The sequence below is a fragment of the Falco biarmicus genome, chromosome 6, assembly GCF_023638135.1.
Source record: "Falco biarmicus isolate bFalBia1 chromosome 6, bFalBia1.pri, whole genome shotgun sequence".
Lineage (NCBI taxonomy): Eukaryota > Metazoa > Chordata > Aves > Falconiformes > Falconidae > Falco > Falco biarmicus.
Genome location: NC_079293.1, coordinates 65638533 through 65658039, shown reverse-complemented (window position 1 = coordinate 65658039; position 19507 = coordinate 65638533). Strand labels below are relative to the sequence as shown.

General features: G+C 41.3%; 3 protein-coding genes and 1 long non-coding RNA gene across 9 annotated transcripts in view; 1 reads left to right on the top strand and 3 right to left on the bottom strand.

Annotated features, from left to right (window-relative positions):
- Positions 1-10906, bottom strand: part of PPIL6 (peptidylprolyl isomerase like 6) — a 28177-nt gene extending 17271 nt beyond the window's left edge. The window contains exon 1 of the mRNA XM_056342627.1: positions 10855-10906. The gene's annotated coding sequence lies outside the window, so the exon portion shown is untranslated. The remainder of the gene's footprint in view (positions 1-10854) is intronic.
- ZBTB24 (zinc finger and BTB domain containing 24) lies at positions 118-10914 on the bottom strand. Of its 6 annotated transcripts, XM_056342624.1 has the most exons (9): positions 10855-10872; positions 9578-10236; positions 6966-7965; positions 6382-6549; positions 6136-6219; positions 5339-5422; positions 3003-3084; positions 1343-2104; positions 118-1113 (listed from the first exon to the last, which is right to left on the bottom strand). In XM_056342624.1, exons 3-9 carry the CDS (start codon positions 7936-7938, stop codon positions 915-917), a joined length of 2352 nt encoding a protein of 783 aa, XP_056198599.1. In that variant the 5' UTR covers positions 7939-7965; positions 9578-10236; positions 10855-10872; the 3' UTR covers positions 118-914. The 6 variants fall into 6 exon arrangements, 3 of the variants coding, with proteins under 3 accessions (XP_056198599.1, XP_056198598.1, XP_056198597.1); XM_056342623.1 differs by lacking the exon at positions 9578-10236 and having other exon boundaries at positions 10855-10914; XM_056342622.1 differs by lacking the exon at positions 10855-10872 and having other exon boundaries at positions 9578-10539.
- A 199-nt stretch (positions 10915-11113) lies between these two features.
- Positions 11114-13797, top strand: LOC130151836 (uncharacterized). Its single transcript, XR_008822741.1, has 3 exons — positions 11114-11207; positions 11488-11574; positions 12266-13797. It is a non-coding gene; the product is annotated as an uncharacterized LOC130151836 (long non-coding RNA).
- A 502-nt stretch (positions 13798-14299) lies between these two features.
- AK9 (adenylate kinase 9) overlaps positions 14300-19507 on the bottom strand; it is a 73533-nt gene continuing 68325 nt past the window's right edge. Inside the window, exons 30-35 of the mRNA XM_056344586.1 lie at positions 18049-18269; positions 16653-16849; positions 15974-16143; positions 15175-15273; positions 14991-15093; positions 14300-14437 (exon numbers count right to left, since the gene is read on the bottom strand). Of these exons, the coding sequence (XP_056200561.1) occupies positions 14312-14437; positions 14991-15093; positions 15175-15273; positions 15974-16143; positions 16653-16849; positions 18049-18269 (916 nt within the window). The 3' untranslated portion in view covers positions 14300-14311. The remainder of the gene's footprint in view (positions 14438-14990; positions 15094-15174; positions 15274-15973; positions 16144-16652; positions 16850-18048; positions 18270-19507) is intronic.

Genomic DNA, 19507 nt, shown 5'->3' with positions numbered 1-19507 from the left:
CCAATGCAAATCCCAAGGGTGACATTTTAAAACTGAAGTGATGACTGAGCATGTTGTTTTAAGCACCACTGGCATTTTAACTGGATTTTAACACAGTAGCACACTATGTGAGAAGCATGTATTCTAGCATGGCATTTTATTAAGATGTCAAATCTTTTTTGTTAGCAGTCAGTCAGTCATTAAAAACAATCTGTACACATCTAATCTAGTCAGCGAAAAATAGCTGTACAACTTTAACGCCATATGCCCTATTTATATAGCTCATTATGCTCTGAAGTGATTCTATTCATCGTTCATGTCCCCACAAAAACAATGACCAGCTTTAACATATATTAAAAGTAACATTACATTCTGCTCTCAAAAGTACAAAAAATAACACTTTAAATATACACTGGCTCCTAAGCTTAGACAGAAACCTGTCAGGAAGAGAATTTTGCACTTCAATAGACAGTGCCTTCAACATCAAGAGCTCTTCAAAGTGCTTGGCAGTGTGTGAACGCTATCTCCACTTACTAGATGATGAAATAAGGCACAGTGGTCAACTACCTTGCCCACAGTCACACAGAGAGTGAGTGGTAGAACTAACAGAGCAGAATCTGGGCTTGTTGTTTGTCCAGTGTAACCATCACATCTCATTTTCACTATTTAAGTGCAATTTTCTGAGGAGCAAAACTTGTACGGCATACAGTAAACAGAAGGGGTAATCCAGGGCCAGTCAAAGGCTGCAACGATTTAAACCCAAACCAAACACATTTGGTAGTCAATAAATCAAAATGCACTTCAGGGAATGATCACATCGAAAATTATACATTAACCTGCAGAGAGAAAGCTCGTTAAACATAAGACATATGGTGTTAGCTTTGCAAAAAGTACTGGTTATCTTAAGCTTGACAGTAGTTCTGATAACGACTTCATCAGAGAAGTCGTATTTTCTCATCAACAGACATCTTTAAATGGTGTTCTTCTACCAGCAAGGTACACTTCTCTGGAGCGTCACGCAGAAATGCAAACAAGGGGCCAAACATCTCCTCAGTAGGCATGGATGTGTATGAGGCACAAAACCCCACACTAATCGCTTGTGAGGTATGGACTAAGTGGTACAGAAATACCAATCTGGAAAAAGAAAAAAAGTCTAAAATAAATAAGGTTAAGAAAACAGAAAGTCACCCATCAAAATCACCAAGAAATGCATCATCAGACAGATCATGCTGCAGAAAAGAAAGCGCAAGACACATAATCACTGCTTGGATGAGAAGCATGCTATAGCCTAGTCCTCTGATGACAAGCATTTCAGAAAGCCTGTCCTTGAATAGGGTGCTCATGAGATGACTCATTTACTGACAGAGACTGCTGACGGGATTCAGAAACAGGTACACTTTGATTCTGTTCTTCACTGATTTGATGGGAAGGAACTGTATCTTGGCTAGAGTGAGACTGTTGACTTGATTCCTGAGTCAGCTGCACCTGCTGAGCTGGATGGGAAGATCCTGCTAAGTGGATTTCTTCATTTTGTCCTTGATGAGCATGGAGGTGTTCTAGCGCTTCCTTGGAAAGAGTGATGACATGCATTTGTTCAGGCTGGGCAGTCTCTATTTGGTTCGCAATCATATTGATACTTTGCATTTGTTCCGCTTGCTCCTGCTGAGCTGAAAGCAACAAGTTTTGCAGCTGCTGCGGTGGCTGAGCAAGCAGCGTCAGGTTCGCAGCCTGCTCTGTGGTCATAGCTGGGGCACTTTCTGCAGTAACAATACTAATGCCTTGATTATGACCAGGCATGAAGTTTATATTGTGTACTGCATCTGTAACCAGGAGCTGAATTTCCTGCCCTCCAGAGGTGGCAAGTTGATACTGCTGCAGCTGGAGAATGTTTCTCACTTCTTCTGAATTAGTGTTGGGGCCTGGGGCAGCACTGGCTTCCTGAAACTGCTTTTCCTTGCTATGAATTTTCAAATGAGACTTCAGGTTGTCCAGACGAGCAAACTGCAAACTACATTCTGGGCAGGAGAAAGGCTTTTTGCCTGTGTGTAAGATACAGTGTCTTCTCTTTGCACTGGAATCAGAGAAGGATTTTCCACATATACCACAAGAATACGGCTTTTCTCCTCTGCAAAGGAAGGTATTTTAGCTCATTAAAATATTCACTTTGACAGTGCTGCTTTCTGCAACTTATTATAAAATATAAAACTTATTATTTTGTTTTGCTAAATCATAAGCACTTAAGAATAGTAACATTAAAAACCGTCTCTATTTGACTTCCTAATTATTTTGTCCTAGTTGACTTCATGAACTGTGCAACACTTTCATTAGTACATACTCAAGAGCTACAGAGATAACATAACTGCCCTCCCATCGTAATACCAGAGGTACAAACTCTGTGCTGCTAGACCTTGACAAAAATGTAACAATTTACTCTGGACTGGAAGGAATGAGCATTTTAAGAACATTTATTAACAGCGTGGGCTTTAAAACAAAAAGAAGTGTCCAAATCCTAACTTACTGCCTGACTCAAAGGGATGAGAAATGTTACTAGAAATGCTTTATTTTACATAAGGCCCACAACAATTTTCCAACAATTTAAAATCTGACATGCCCTTATGCAATACATCACACTGACAGGGGTAAAAGATAACTAATGCTATTAAAGAGACATGATAGACTACAGGGAAACAGGACAATGCGCCCGTAACTTTGTTACACCTTGGCTACTGTTCTGCTGTCAAACAAAGTTCACTGTAAAATTTTCAGATAAATAATAAAGCAGTCAGTACAATGTCATTAGACACCAAAGAAGAATCTAACAATGTCTTGGCACACCAGTGTTTAACTGGTGCAGTACTTTCCACTACCAATTACTTCTTTAAATAGAGTAAGATTTAGTCTTTAACCATCCATCCAAAATGCAAACAAGCCCTGACCATCCTACATTGAACAAGCACTACATACAGGTATCAGATTAGAAGTTACATTTTTAAAGAACATAATGAAAATTAGACATACTCTACCTGTGAATTCTAATGTGAGTCTGAAGAGAACTTTTAGCTGTAAAAGATTTGCCACAAATTTCACAAGTGAAGGGCTTCTCACCTAACAAAAAGAAATTTGACATCATTTTTTATATAGCACTTCCCATCAGAGTATTAAAAAACATTTTATATTTTACCATACACAGTATCAAGTGTGTACTGTCAAATCCTCACACTTCTGCCATGGGTCAGGACAGATACCTGAAACCGAATGAACTCACTAAGTTAAATGTGAGTGTAGTATCTTAAACAGAGGTCTCTGGTGCTTCTCCCCTTTGAAGATAAAGAATTAGGTGATTTGAGCCCTCAGAGCAACAAAAAAACGTACCTATGACACAGATGCAGGTGTTCCATGTGAAACAGGTTTGAAAAAGGCTGACCCTGAACTAGTAGGCATTAATACCAGGCTCACATGCAACACCCTGCAGATGAGTGGGCCTGCATTTCCAAAACCAAAAAGTCAATCCATTATCTTAAGCTGGCTGGCTTCCAATAAGGCTCCACCATCCTAGGCCTGTGATACCCTGGAAACACCAGTCAGAAAAATTAAATTATGGTGGACTGAATAAATTGTGGGTTTGGTTTTTTGGTTTGGTTTGGTTTTTGTTTGTTTTACTGCATTTGGAATTCTTGTGCCTAACTGAGTAGAAGCAGAAGAACAAAATTAAGTAACAAAAAGGTTCACAAGAAACAGGACAGTACCCAACCAAAGCAAATCCTAACTCACACCATCATATATTCTTGCTGCATCGAGCTTATTTAAGACACTAGACATGAGAATCCAGATCATCACTGTGGTAATTCACACCATCAAAGCACACTGAAACTGAGGATGGGGCAGCAGCCATTTCCAAGGAAGCTTCACATTTAGCATAGCACTGCAACGCTTACCAGCTTTCATATGGCTTTGGAGGGCAGGGGTAAAGGATGAGAGAACAAGAACATCTGCCAGGAGGGACCCCTAGTCATCTAGTCCCAGCCTCCTACTGAAAACAGGAGTAACTTCCTAAGTAGACTGTATTCTTATGACACAGTGTTACAAAACTTCTGCCAAAGCAGAACAGTCACATCAGTGTTAACACCTGTCTCCTCAGCTCCTTAGAATTTTACTTCCTGCTTTTGAGATGGGACAGCTCAATTGTTACTTCTGCATCATTAATACTGGTATCTGACCTGTCTTTCTGGAAGCAAAATACATTGCAAGCCAGTTTCTGCTAGAACTTATCTTAGTTCATCTATTTTTGCAACTTACCTTGCTACTTAGTACACGTCCCCTTCTAATTTCCCACCCCCAAACTCATTTCCCACTACATTTATAGAGCTCTAACAGCAAAATTGTCCTGTGTCAAAAACCACCATGTTCTCCTAAATAGAAAATGCAGTATTTTAAGTATCCAAGGTAACACTATTCTGGATACACAAAAAACTCCCAGAAGTCTAAGTTCTGGCCTCCTCATATCCCAGGGAATTTAAAGCTGTGTTATTTTCACTGAGAAAGAGAAGGAAATGAATGAGATACATAACTCAATCTTGTACATACTTTATTACAACTGCAGACAACATGCTTAAGAATAACTTGATTTTGGGAAGAAACAATTGCCAATACTTATAGCAATTCTAAAAGAAATAATTATTCATACATCATCTTATGAACTTACCCTTCAAAGAGAACTATTTTAAGAAGCTTACACTTCGTTATCGCGAGAGGGGAGATCAACCTTTTTACTTCTGTTATCTAGCCATTCAAGTATCACCTCACCCTCTAAATCTCTTAAAACACCCTCTGACGCATTTGCATTAAATCACCCTCTCAGCCCATCTCCTGCTAACATCTGGTTTATTACACTGCAATAAAAAGGTAAAATGGAAACAATTATTTTTCCGGTCAGCAGCAATTTTCATTAGCACCCATCCCTCACAGGCATGGGTGCCCAACTCATTTAGGGAATACACTTTCTGTTACTAGTTAGCTCACTTCATGCTCCATATATGCCACACGTGACTCTCCTGATAAACTGAGTTCCTAGTGCAGGATTCTGTCACAGGAGAGCTAACAGCTATTTTCTGCAGCAGGCTTTACAAGAATGGGGAAAAAATCCTCTTACTGTAACAGGCACTGCTTCTGCGCTGTTGTAATACAAGCTTTTTCGCACACCTATGATTCTAATGTCAAATCTCCTTCTTATCTACACAGGCATCATTATGTTCAAGCAGAGCAGAAGTTCATCCCACAGAGGCAAGTATCATTTGCCTAACATTTTGTCTGTTACTTCAAGAAAAAAACCCAAAACACAAACCATGCTGGACAGTATTACCTGTATGTGTTCTTAGATGTTTCTTTAACTGAGCTGCATCCATGAATTTGCGACGACACTGGTTACATTCCGGCAGTGAACGGCCTTGTCGCAATAATAAAAAAAGTGTCAGTGCATAAGTGATCCCCTGTATCTCTTCAGTGATCTTTGTTAAAGCACTTTCCTGTAAAATAACCACTTTGATATAATATAGAGATAAAACAAAAAGTGATTCACTGCCTTCTCCCCATCTTAACTGCTGCACTCCTATTTCTCTATTTAACATTACCATAGGAAAAGAGCGGACTGTCACCTGCTCCCCCCAAAACACACCTTCTCTTGAAGCTTTGTAAATTCTGGGGTTTTCCCACCACTTCCTGTGTGTGTAGCTTAGTCTCCATCCTACTCAAGAAGTCAGGAGGACACTTCTTAAAGCTTGCTTGCCATTACTACTTCAAAGTAGTGGGAAACTACAAGGCAATTTGCACAACAGGCAGCAGACAATCGCTTATACAATTCCTAGCTTCTATGTAACACAGACAGTGGGGGCTAAAATAATCAAGTTGTATATCGAATACAGAGTAACTGATTTCCAATCATCATAAGAGTCTGTCTCAATTAACTATTTTTCTAAACATTCCATTTATTATACACCATTTTGTCTTTTTCACCCTATCCACTGTTATAGCAAGATACCACACATCAGGGTAGCAGAGACTAAATACGTCAATGAAGAAGAATTTTCAGACTTAGTCAATCTTTAGGAGGACAAATCAGCGTGGACTGTAAGTGAGCTCTTCAACTCAGATCTGCGATACCTGTGTGTACTCGATAGTGGCTCTTGAGCTGTCTCTTTTGGCTGAAGTATTTCCCACACTGATCACATGTAAAAGCCTTCTGCCCTGTAAAGAAAATCACTTATTAAAATGTAAGCCACATCCAAAGCAAGTACATGGAAACAAACTAACAAATAAACCAGCACACACAAGACAGCAGAAATACCTTTTTTTCAAAAAGGCAAATTCTTGGAGGAAAGAGGTTACAAATTGCCTTTAAACATTTACCTGTATGTAGGCTCATATGCTCCAGAAGAGAATGCTTTGTTGTCAGAGCCTTATTGCAGACGGTGCACGTGTATGGCCGCTCTCCGGTGTGCATCCGCTCGTGGACTTGAAGAGAATGCTTCTGGGAAAAGCCTTTGCCACACTCACTGCACTTAAAAGGACGCTCCCCTAAAAGCAAAAGATGACATTTTTTAAGCACACATACATTATTTCTCACTAGATATTCTGAGCTAATAGTGAGATGCACTGCAATGTTGAGGCTACTAAAAGATCACTTTTGAGTAGCGATAAGGAGAATTAAGAGACAAGCTTCACATAGCATTAAAAGAATTCTTTAACTATTACCATATAATTCAATGTTTAGATATTGAAATGATTAACTAAACTGCAATCAATGTAAGACTTAAAGGCTATGAGATCTGCCAACAAGAACAGAACAGCGAACACAGGAGACACACCGTAATACGGATCAGCATGCTGTTTTGGTTCTTGCTGTAGACTACAGCCCAGATTTCAACAACTAGCTCACATTTAGCAACAAGCCACTAAACCCTAACCCAAAAGAGAAGTCTCTCAATGCCTACCTGTATGACTTCGCTGATGAATAGCTAAGAAGTGATTATATTTAAATACTTTGCCACAGTCTTTACAGCGAGCTTCAGAACCTGCACGTTTTCTTTTTCCATCAGTTCTCTTTGCCAGTCCTTTTTCATCCTCATCACCAAGAAGTTTATAGTCTTTGAGTTTGATTGATCTCCTTATCCTACGTTTGCTGTAACGGCTCTGAGTGCTCTGTATTCCTTCAGATTTGGGATCATAATTTTCATCTTTCTCAGCTGAGAGACTGACGGCAGCTTCTGAGCCACAAGCAGGTTCATTTTCTTCTGCATCTTTCCCAACTGGAGCCTGTTCGCTGGCAACTGTTTCTTCTGGTGCACTGTCTCTTTTCATAAAATTCTGCTTATTTTGCATGGAGTTGTTCTCTCTCAGCTGCACATCTTCGGCAGAATTTGCTCCCGATTCTTCCTCTTGGACATTCCTGACTTTCCTTGGTCGCCCTCGTTTTCGCTTTGGTGGATCTCCATTCTTCTTGTCGCTTCCAATAACAGCTACAGAGGCTCCACTGTTAGATGGAGCTGGTAACACATTACTTGGGCTACGGCTGGCCTGGTAGTCTGTACAGGCCCACACCAGGTCAGTCACTTTCAGCAGCTGTGCAGTAGCCAGAATTTGTTCTGTGCTTTTTTCACTGGCGCGGAGGCAACCAGTGTAGATAAATTCCAACAGTGCTCCAAAGGTGTCTGCAACCATTCCCTCCAACATGTAAATTGATTGGCCTATTTCACCCTCATCTACAAACATCATTGAGAAGTACTCACTGCTGGCAGCAAGCAAAGCTTTATGGGCTCTGAACTGCACATTCTCCACTATTAGAGTAATGTCACAAAGAAAATTCTTTTTCCTTTGTTCCTCAAAATTAGCTAGAATGGTATCTTTGTGAGCTTTGGAGTGGATGACGACCAGTTTCTCAGAAGCATCAGGAGCCATTTCTGCCATTTTAATTGCAAATGTGAAAGGATGTGCCTACAAGAACAGAATAACTTCAATAAAGAAGTATTTTAGAAGTCTGCATTATAAGACACCAAATATAATTTGCTTTACCAGTCAACAGAGTTCAACAATTACTGAAGCAATTCTGAAGCCCCCGAACTTTCTTTACAAAATCAACACCAATGCTGACAGACTTTCTTCAAAAAATGTTTTTAAATCCTAAGGAATGGTTCCAAAAAGTTTCTTCTTAGATCAGAATTACTGCCTATTATTTCACTTTATCTCTGATGTACTGTGAACTGTATAGCATCTAAAAAAATGGCCACCCCTTCTGAAAACCCCTTTCACAACTACAACAACTGGAGAAAAAGAACTCTTTGTTCACAGCTCCTAAATGGTGTATTGGGTTTGAATGGCAAGGTTTTGGTAGCGGGGGTGGGCCTTCTGTGAGACGCTGCTAGAAGCTTCCCCTATGTCCGACAGGGCCAATGCCAGCCAGCTCCAAGACAGACCTGCTGCTGGCCAAGGTCAAGCCCATCAGTGATGGTGGCAGCGCCTCTGGGATACTGTATTTAAGAAGGGGAAAAAGTTATTGTGCAACAGCAGCTGGGAGAGAGGGGATGTGAGAGCAACAACTCAGCAGGCACCAAGATCAGTGAAGGAGGGGGAGAAGATGCTCCAGGCATTGGATTCTCCGGCAGCCCATAAAGAAGGCTATGGTGACACAGGCTGTACCCCTCAGCCCATGGAGGTTAATGCTGGAGCAGACAGCCACCTGCAGCCCATGGAGGACTCCATGCTGCAGCAGGTGGATGCCCAAAGAAAGCTGTGACCCCATGGGAAGCCTGTGCTGGAGCAGGCTCCTGGCAGGATCTGTGGACCCATGGAGAGAGAAGCCCAGGCTGGAGCAGGTTTGCTGGCAGGAGCTGTGACCCTGCAGGGGACCCACACTGGAGCAGTCTGTGCCTGAAGGACTGTGCCCTGTGGAAGGGGACCATGATGGAACAGTCTGTGAAAAACTGTAGCCTGTGGGAATGACTCATGTTGGAGTAGTTTGTCTGGAGCAAAATGTCTCCTGTGGGAGGGACCCCATGCTGGAGTAGGAGGAAGAGTGTGAGAAGTCCTCCCCCTGAGGGGGAAGAAGCAGTGGAGACAACTCCCTGGCCCCCTGTGCTACTTGGGAGGAGGAGGCAGAGAATTCAGGAGTGAAACTGAACCCAGGAAGAAGGGAGGGGTGGGGGGAAGGTGTTTTAAGATTCGGGTTGATTTCTCATTATCCTACACTTATTTGAATGATAATAAGTTAAACTAATTTCCCCAAGTCAAGTCTGTTTTGCCCGTGTTGGCAATTGGTGAGTGATCTCCCTGTCCTTATCTTGACCCATGAGCCTTTTGTTCTGTTTTCTCTCCCCTGTCCAGCTGAGGAGGGGAGTGATGGAGCATCTAGTCAGGGTCAACCCACTACAGCGGAAACAAATAACAATTAAAAAAAATGATAACTGCAGCTTCATCATTGCAAATGCTGCATCTCAAATTATTCAGGGACAAGACTACAAAATCCTGTAATCGACAGAACTTCACTGCCATCACTTACCCACATTACCCACTTCTATGTTTCCAAAAACTTCTCTTTTGGAACACTTACCTGCTAAGCTGCAGCCTATGGAGGTGGGCAACAAAAGCAGAAAACCAGCAGCTTTTTTTAAGAGCTCTAAAAATTGGGTCAACCATGCTATTAGTATCAGGCTTCTTCAATTTTAAGTATGTAAAAATTAAAACGAAGAAACAAATAACCCAGCAATTTCAGAATCATCCATCAAATACTACTATAGAAGAGATGTACCAAAAATGTCCACTTCAAGAGGACCAGCTGAGCCAAAGGTGAAACAGATTGGCTAGATGTCATCTCTATTTATAAAACTGTCACATTAAATACAAATACATACTTGTATTTGTATTTAGTGAGCACAACAGTTCCAATCACCTGATTGAATGCTGCAAGAAATAACTTATACTACATACAGGTGATACCTAAATGCTACTGAGGCAGCCATCAAGTGATTTGTTTAGCCCCACTCTGCTACTGGACAATTCATGCTGGAGCCAAACAGTTTTATCTGGGAGCTTTAACTTCTGGAGGATGTGAGTGTGACGTTGCTGAAGCCCCTTAAAGCATGGCTGCATGGTGGACCCAACTCTGCCTTACAGTGCATTACAAGAACTCCTGAAGACCTGCTGCCAACTCCAATGTCCACACGTGTCTCAGCATAGTAGGTGATTTGTGGGTTTTGATCACATGAAGGACTTCGGTATTCCATCACGAGGTGACATAATTAGTATTTTGACTGCAAAATCCAAACCAGCACGTGTACCGAAAAAAACCCCAACCCTAGCAATTCCAGGGTAAGGCTGTATACAAGAGGAAGGCACCCACTGCGCCAGCGGCGCGGACAGGCTCCGGCCCACCTGCCGATGGCCTGTGGAAGGGCCCGTGAGCCACACTCAGCTCCCGGGGGCTGACCCCAGGCACAGGGCCCGGCCCTGCCGGCCCCGCTCGGCCGCCTGCTCGGCTGCTGTGGACCGCGGGGGGAGCGGGGCGGCGCAAGCCCCGCCGGGCCAACCCTCCCCGCCCCAGAGCCCACTTAAGCCCCAAGCTCCGTAACTCGCTCCCGCGGGTTCTGGCCACCCCCCCGGGGAAGGCCGCTCGCCCCTTCAGTGGGGCGAGACGGTGGCGGCGGAGGGAGCGGCGCCCGCGGCCCAACTCCGCCGTGCCGGGGCGGAGCGGGCGCTGCCCCGCATGAACAGCCGGCGCGGGTTCCCCCGGCACGGCGCGGGTGCCTCCCCTCCCGCGGGGCCCCGCCGCGGCCGGGTGCTGGGGGATGGACGTACAGCGCCTGTCTCCCAGCGGCGCCCAGCACTCACCGCTCCGCCGCCAGCCCCCTCTGCGCAACCGCCGCCGCACTTCCGGCCCGGGTGCAGCGGTACGCCTTGCGTCATGACGTACGGCGCAGCCAGCGGCGCCCGCCTACCCCCCGCGACCCGCGGCCCCGCCCCCCGCCCCCCGCCGCCCCGCCCTCCCGCGGCCCCCGCCCTCCCGCGGCCCCGCCCACCGCCCCACCGCCTTCCTGCGTGCCCGGGCCCGTGCGGGGCCGCAGTCGCGAGGCGAGGCGTGGCTCAGCATGAGAAATTTTAATCTTCAGGTTCGGTGGCTGCGGGGATGCTCCCGGGCGGGTCGGGCGGCTGCTGGCGGCGCCCCTGGCTGTGCTTGGGGGGAGGTGAGCGGCGAGGGCACAGTCGGCAGCCCAGGGCCGCCGTCTTTCAGGGAAAGCGCTGTTGGCTCTGCAGAGCCCGGGGGTCCCGCCGTGGCGGTCCCCAGGCGGGGGACGAGCCGGCAGCGCCGCAGGAAGCGCGCCAGCTCCCCGCGGTACGCCTGCCGCGCCGGCTCCGTGCTCCGGGGGTTGTGCGCCGCAAGAATTAAGCGGTACGTTAGTGCCTGCTCTTCGCTTTGTGGCATGACCTTAAGCCCTTTTTTTTTTTTTTTTTTTTTTTTACAAGGGGTCGGGCCTGCGCCTGATGATTTTATCCCTGGTATGGGTGGAACGGCCGTGAGCTGTACCAGCTGGTGCCAAAGCAACGAGTCAGGTATTTCAGAATTTCCTGGCTGCAAAAGTATCATGACAGTCAGGAAGATAAGGCATACGCTCAGCTGCCATCAGCTTCCCATTCCTGGGGAATGCCAATTCTCCGTGAGGGGCTGGCAATACCAGGCGGTGACAAACTGGGACATGGTGGCACCGCAGGGGCATAGCCCAGGCACAGTGTGGCTGGTGCTGGGTTGCTGCGACCTGGGCACAGCTGTTCTGTGACATCAGTGCTTTGCCCCTGAAAATGCAAGAGCTGCCAGATAGCTCAGAGGAGGAAAGAAACGTTGAGGCTAAAAACTACAATGAAGACCGTAGTGTTTCTTTTCTTTCTGACCTCCCTGCCCTAAGCCGTATTTTGGTGTACGTTAGTATTGAGTGCCGATCCTCAGAGTGTTCCTTATTATTTTAACTGTTATACTGAGATAAAGGGAAGGAATGGTTTAAGACAAATTGTAACCATTTTTTTTCCTGCAGATGGTACTTCATATCTCATTACAAATAGCAGACAGCATAAAGAACTGTACTATATAGACATACATAAGGCCACCAAGTTTAAATTGTAGACAAATACATTTACCAGCAGCCAGTTCTCAAGCACAGGTGTGCATAGAGCTCTTACAGGAGTCAAGTTTCAAGGGCAGTAAATCACTCTAGTAATGTGCGGTTTCCTACTATTCCCCCTTCCCCAGGAGTAAGTCTCTCTACATTTATGATTAATCACCTGTACCTTCTCTTCTTGGATACTGAAATCAATCCACTATTATTAGAAAAGCTCCAGGAGCAACGAAACTGATGTTTCTTGTCCCTGACACAAGTTGAAGACAAGGAAGTCTTACTTCAGACAGAGATAGGATGTGAAAAATTTCCAGGGGACCACAACATGAAGTACTTGGATCAAGCTTTTTGATCAAGGATGGTATGACTACTCTGAAGAGTCCCACCATAGTAAATAATACTGTATTTGCAAAGGAGAATTTTCAGTGTACTGGAATGCTGTATCTTCAAGTTGGAAGCAGTTCTACCCAATGTTAGAAGAATATGATTTGTTTTCCTGGATTCCTATGGTCAAACTGTCGCTGCATGAGATTTGTGTACTTGCATAACCTTTCCAGTTCATCATCTAGTGCTAATAATGACTTAACAATGCAATGTATGAGCAAAGCATTCCTAGGGCGGACATCGTTGTGTTAGCAAAGCTGCGCTAATGGTCTTTGTGGATGAAACAAACTACAGTATAAAAGCAGTTTTCTGGCTTAAGAGCTGTACATTTACACAGGGACCTATCATGTGCCTACACTGTTCGGTGGTCTTCCATAACAAAGCTGTGCTAGCAAATACTGTCATAGTCCAAGAAAATTCTGGAGGGCTCTGGAAACTACGTGAGGAAACACAGGATGTGAAGGACTTAAAAAAGAGAGAGAGAGATAGCCATTATCTAAAAGAATTAAGCCAAATTTTAAAATTTACAAAAGGCAAGGCAAGGGAAAATTCTGAATAGGTTGGCTTATAAAAAGCAAAACCGGTGGGTTGAAGAAGTGGCAGTCTTGCTCCAGAAATCTCCAGCAGTACTGGAAACCAGACAAAAGCTACAGCAGAGCTGCAAACTAGGTTGTTGAAATCCTAAAAGCTGGCACTGTTTAGGCTGATTGCAAACTATTAAATGTTATTAGCTGCAGCTGCTGTCTTGGACTGCAAAAAAACCAACCAAACAAAAATTCTAAAAAATAGAAAATATGAACACAGGAGACAAAGCTTGAGCAACTTTCCTCATGAAGTAGTAGTCCTAACCTCTGGTAGCTCCATGAGACGTTTTATTTTATCACTATTTTGTAGGCTGAATACAGGCCACCCGATTTTAATTTTGCATGGCTTATCTTTGTTAAGGAAAAGATAGCTGGTCAATTGGACTATCAATTAAATAAAAAAGTTTAAAATAACATGCTGATACTCTGAATCACATTAATATTCAGATCTTCCCAGATAATATCACAAATAAGCCAACATCTTACTTCCCTGAGCTAAAATCTAATTCAATCTACATGGATGTCTATTACTTTGTACTGTATAACTTAGTGTATCAGTACTGAGCCCATGCAAAAGAAGGGCTTGTTTAAAAAAGTGACAGGTGTTCTATGTGCACTTAAGCTGTTTTTCAATACAATTAGACCTGTCATTTACATATTTGGCTGATGTGGTTTTGGAGATATCTATGACCAGAAAGTTGTCTTCAGGTTATCTGCAAGGCAAGGTTTTTTAATAGGTTTTATTTGACCACCTGATACAGTTGAAAAAAAGCAAGCACTGAGGCACCTAAACCATTCCTCGGGTAATATTTCAGCTTTTTATCACAGTAAATTTAGTCAATTTTTGAGGCAATTCAGGTTGTGTATGACTAGTTTAAAATGTAGTACCACCTAAATGACAACATTTTAGTTTCTGTTTAAAAACTCCAACGATGCATGTTGGAAATGTTTTCAAGGCCATCAGGTTGTTGGTGATAAAATGTCATTAAAATCTTAGGATTTGTGAGAGATCACTTCCCTATCTACCTATCCTATTAACCTTATTTTCCTCCCTGGTCTTTACACTTTTCCAAGAAACTTGGCCGTGTGTACTTATATCAGGATATAATAGTATTTTCCCAAGTTGGACATGAGAAAACTACATAGATTGGTTGTCAATGTTATATCAGATGATTTACTGCATTTATATAATTATTTTTATAGCATATTATTTTATACATCACCTTTTAAATGGTAGGCAACAAACAGCAGAGCAGTCTTTTTTACACTTAGGAATGGATCCTTTGGCTTTAAGCAGCCTACTTCATTCAGAGCTTTTATTAGAGAAGTTGCTACTCCCTAAAGAAAGAAGACAGTTTTAGAAGACTGTTACAGAAATCTTGAACAAAAATATACTCAAAGCCTGATCCTGTCGTCATGCAAATCTAACAATATAGGATGATACCTAAGTTGGTGAATTGTAGAACATAATAGTATAAAATAGGAAGGGAAGTGACCATGAGTCATTTTTCATTTCATATTCATGCCTCAAAATGTAACCAGCCATCCTTAAATGGTTCTGGATAGGTTTGTGTCTATCCTGGTGCTAAAAATCAAAGCAAAATGTAATCTCACCAGATATAATAAACAAAAAATTCAGAAAATCCATCATATAATACTGCAGTTAATTATTCCCCTCTGATGGTCTTGTATTTTTTTCATTAAAGCTACAAATATATGTTATTTTAAAGCTTTTAAAAAAAATTGCTCTCAATTGTAAGAACACAATTTTCAATAAATATAATCCCATTAATAAGCACATGACTCTCATTGCATTAAAAATGAAATAAACTGAGTGGGATATACTATACATTGCAAAATCGTGTTTTAAAATGGAAAAGCAAAAACTGGCCTGTTCAAGGTATCCAGCCAAAGGGAGTGCAGTGAGTGGTATTGGCTCCTTTACTGGAGGGAGTTTACGTGGAAGCTTCAGATTCCAGTACTTCTCTGGTAGCCTAACCAGATACAAAGTAAGAACTTTCAAGATGTATAAACTGTGACAAGATTAAAGATTTAAATGCAGTTAGTATATTTACCTCATAAACTTAAGAAGTTTTTCTTCACTTTCAAAAATATACACCTTATCTTGATATTTTGCTGCATACTCAATGTTGCCAGGCACCAAAGCTTCATATCTGAAGAGACAGAGCAAAAAAGACTTAATTGACAAGAAATGTAAAACATCATTTGTGTGGTGCAAATTCATGAGCTTCTGGGAGCCTTCAGGTAATTTAGCAAGTATAGAACTACAAAAAGGTAGCAATTGGATCATCCAAGTTTCCACCACATGACTGAAGTTACAAGGCTCAAAATCTGAGAGAGTCTCTGCCTCAAAATCTGCTTATTAAGGGGCTTTTATAGCGCTTCTTTAGATCTCCTGGAGTTGAAATGCCAGCCATAGCTGTTCAGGAGATTAAGAAAGGACAACATAGAATTGACTTACTATGGTTCTGACTTGATGAAAAATTCCTGCACACTGAGGAAATCAGTGGGGCTTTATGGATCTCATAAAAATCATATAATAGCTAGGTTTGCATCTACTAAGGTTTTGTGAGATTTGTTTGAAATTCTGAAGGCTTATGATAAAGAAAACTCAAACTATATCCAAACAGTCGTCATCACAAAAGATGGTAAGCCAACACAGATCCTTGTAGAACCTGTAGCCGTATGTATCAAAAGGTGATTTTACATCAATTTCTAAAGCCACAGGCACAATGCTTTTTCTGTCCAAACCCTGAACATTATTAAAAAGTTCTTTGAAAGTATTTCCTTATTAATGTGTTAATATAGGATACATAGTCTGTAATTCAGGTTATGAAAACTGCAGTGACGTACCTCTGTTTTCCATCTAAGTAAGTGACTGGACAGTGCCCCTTCATTTCAGCACTTATAGGGAATAAGGCTTTCACTTCTGCTGCAGTCAGTTTCTTTGGTAGCATATCTGGGGGTGGGAAAGGGTGAGGTGCCAGTGGTGGCACATAAACCTCTGGTCTGTTCAAGAATTTCTGTAGAAAAAGAAATTAAATGTTCTTATAGTGAAAGAAGCACTGTAAGACTGTTAGTCAAACTCCAGAGGACTGGCTCACACAATTTAGATACTTGTTTCTTCTACACCACCTCTCTTAGTGTGCTGGTGCTGCTGCTGCTCCTGAGTAAGTAAATTATTTTCCAACTTACTCTCAGTTGGAGTCATCACTATCTGCCCACCATCCATCACTATTCATTGCTATCATTAGCCACTGTCTACCCAAAAGAGATGGAGAAAGGAGGTTGTTTTAAAATAAAAAAAAAATCACACAGATCTGTGACTATTTGTAAGAGGACCTTTGGGCTGAGCGGACTTGCTGCTTTTTGTCTGCCTAGACATTTGATAGCAGAAGGAGACCAAGCAAAAGCTTGAATACTTAGCCTAATTCAGATTACATATTGCTTGTTTCTGTATGGAATCAAAGAATCTAAGCAAAAATGTTGCCTCTTCCTGTAATCCCCTCCTGACCTGCTTTTTGACACTTACATCTAGTTCTTCCTGTGAAGCCATTTTGTAATAGCGTCCTTGAAATTCTGCAGCAAACTGCAATGATGACGTTACGGAGCAGTCAACCAATTCACCTTTTTCTGCAAGGCTGACGGGACAGTACTGTCCAAACTCCCCCAGCCGATACTGCAGCTCCTTGGGAGTGATACATAAATCAGCGATGCCGGCTGCTTTTCCTGTTAATAGAAGCAATTAATGATAAAGTTTTATTAATGAAAGGCATAGAAACATCAAACATTTCTATTCAGAAAAGTTACAGTTTAGAAGATACTATAATTCATCATGTGAAAATAATACGAAATAATGAGAATTACAGTAGCATTGTTTTTATAGATTGATATTAAAATGAAGTTGCAACCCATTTTACAAACTAATTTTAGTAAAATTTTTCTAGCACTTAAGAAATGCAATAATTATTTTGGGGGATACTCTGCATGCTTAACTTATTAGTCTGTTTTCCCTGGGACACTTTTATTTCTAATTTATTGCTTTATTCCTTTGTGTTTCTAAGGAACATTTCAGTTATTATTGTATTTCTGTACATTGGTGAAAAAGAGTACAAGGTGTGATGAAAGCCTCCCCTTTTATTCATCCATGTCTTGCAAATGCTACAGTCTATCTGGATGAAATATATTCCAAATCTTGAATAAAATGTCATCTCAACCCCAAACTGTTTAAAAATTGTGCTTTTCAAGCTTGATGTGAGAAAGTTAATTTCTTTTTTTTTTGCTTATGACTGCAATTTTAAAGAAGGGTGCAGCTACAGAGCTGCAAAAGTTAAAACCAAAAGGTAGATATAAGATAAAGAAGTCTGTTTGCCCTTCAGAGGGATTCTAGTTAAACTGTAGGCATGTTTGAAAGGCATATTTAATCCTGAGGAATGCTGACCCACAAAAATTCAGGTGGGAACTGTTCATTCTAGACTAAAGTGGTTTTCCTCCCATAGCACAGAGATTAACTCAGATGGCCTATTTAACCTTAATTCTGAATTTATAATTAACATTTTCCTCCTCCTTCCCTCTTTCTCCACTGACACCTAAGTAAAACTACAAGTCATAGTTCCTTTTGTTTACTTTGGGGTACCCTTTGTGATTCCTCACCCATTGTTGAGGAATCTGCCATGGACCATGAGACCTGTGACTTCTTTCAGCTGTATTCTGTTACCCTGTTCTTTCAAGGATGGCCTCAGACTGTCCTGTAGCTAGTTTTGTCTCTGCTCTCAGAGATCACTTCAGATGAGAATGAAGAATTTGAGGGGAGGTATGTGCCCAAAAGTTAGCTTCATCCAAAGCAAGTTGCACTTGAAATGCACTCATTACATTGCAGCTTCTTAAAGAAACAAGTATTATTCTGAGAAACTTTTTTGTTCTTTTACCTTCTCTTATTCTTTCCAGGTATATCTGAATTTCTTTAACAACCACTTGCACTTCCTGCAGTACTTTGTTCCAGATCCACCACTTGCTTTGAAAGGCATCAATCACACACCAGTTCTGATGCTCCTTCTTATAATAAGTCCTAATTGCATCTATGTGCTGTTCATAGCAGGAATTTTTAATCGCTAGAATCTGTGAGCTGTCGTGTTCAGGGTAGGGAGGTCTGAAGATAATGAAAATAACACTGATTTAAGTCTGGAGATCAGATATTTCATTGCATTTCAGGCCTAAATTCTAGAGTTCACTTTTAAGTCCTTTTTACAAAATTCTGCTTATTTGACACTGTAGAACATATTTGAGAAATACAGATTTTGAACTAAGAATATTACCAGGTACATACGAAAAGCAGCATGCTTCTTATCAGACAGTTATGTTCAGAAACAAAGAACAAAACTTCTGCTATTTATGTCCCAAGTAGGACTCAATAATTTTGTTAAGGATTTGGAATGTATCAGCACATATTAACTGACACACACTACCAATACACCATTAAATGGTACCCGAGACAAAATGCTAGGAGACTTTTTAAATGGAATTCAGTGGTTTATTAAAAAACAGGCTTAATTTTGAACTGTGCCCTTGTTTGAAATCCAGAAGTAGCCATAATCCTTGGATGTATTTTGAAAACTGTCTGTCATGTTTACATATAAATAAATGAAAGTAATCCATCTAACCTCTAAAAATATTATGCAAGACCAGAAGAGATATTTTGACTAGAACATAGAAGAATTTATTGTTCTGGTTCTTAATTTAAATGATGCCCAAACCAATAAACTTCTGTTTTAATTGGATTAATTTCTCTGTAAGTTGTACCTTTCAGAAATACCTGATATTGCACATTTTATTTGTGTTTAAGCCTATGAAATGTAATTAGTTTGGTATTTAAAATTAAAAGTTTAAAGTAAATACTTTTTAAAAGACAGAATTAATTTAATTTTTTTGCAATGCAAATTGTCTTTAGGCTTTCAGAAAACAATTAAACATTGTACTGATTATGTGATAAAAAGAAAGACAAAATGAAGAGTCATGCAATAGTGCTCTAACCTGTCTTGAACTTCTTAGAAACACTTCCTTTAATGAGAACCAGGTTCTTATAGAATTTAATTTTAACATGAATGTTCTGTTCTTTTTAATTCTCTGTTTATAAACTACTTACTGCTCTTCCTCAAAAACAACCAACAGCTCTTTAATATTTATCTCCTTAGAAAAACAAAGAAGGGAGCAAGCTGAAGTGAAAGTTTTAGATGAGTAACTCATGAATTGTATGTGTTATTAAAATATACATTATTTCCATCTTTTAAAAAGGACTCCAATTAAGACTTAAAAGAGAGCTTATTAGATGAAATAGCAATTTCCCTTATGATGATAATAATTCAATTGGTGAATATTAAACTTCAGCAG

Excerpts from the sequence above, each read along its gene's own strand:
- ZBTB24 (XM_056342623.1), bottom strand. The coding sequence starts at position 7,938 with ATGGCAGAAATGGCTCCTGATGCTTCTGAGAAACTGGTCGTCATCCAC. Across the intron at positions 6,550-6,965 it reads TCATCAGCGAAGTCATACAG|GGGAGCGTCCTTTTAAGTGC; the intron begins GTAGGCATTGAG and ends TTTTGCTTTTAG. Across the intron at positions 5,423-6,135 it reads CCACTATCGAGTACACACAG|GCCGTTCACTGCCGGAATGT; the intron begins GTATCGCAGATC and ends TATTGCGACAAG.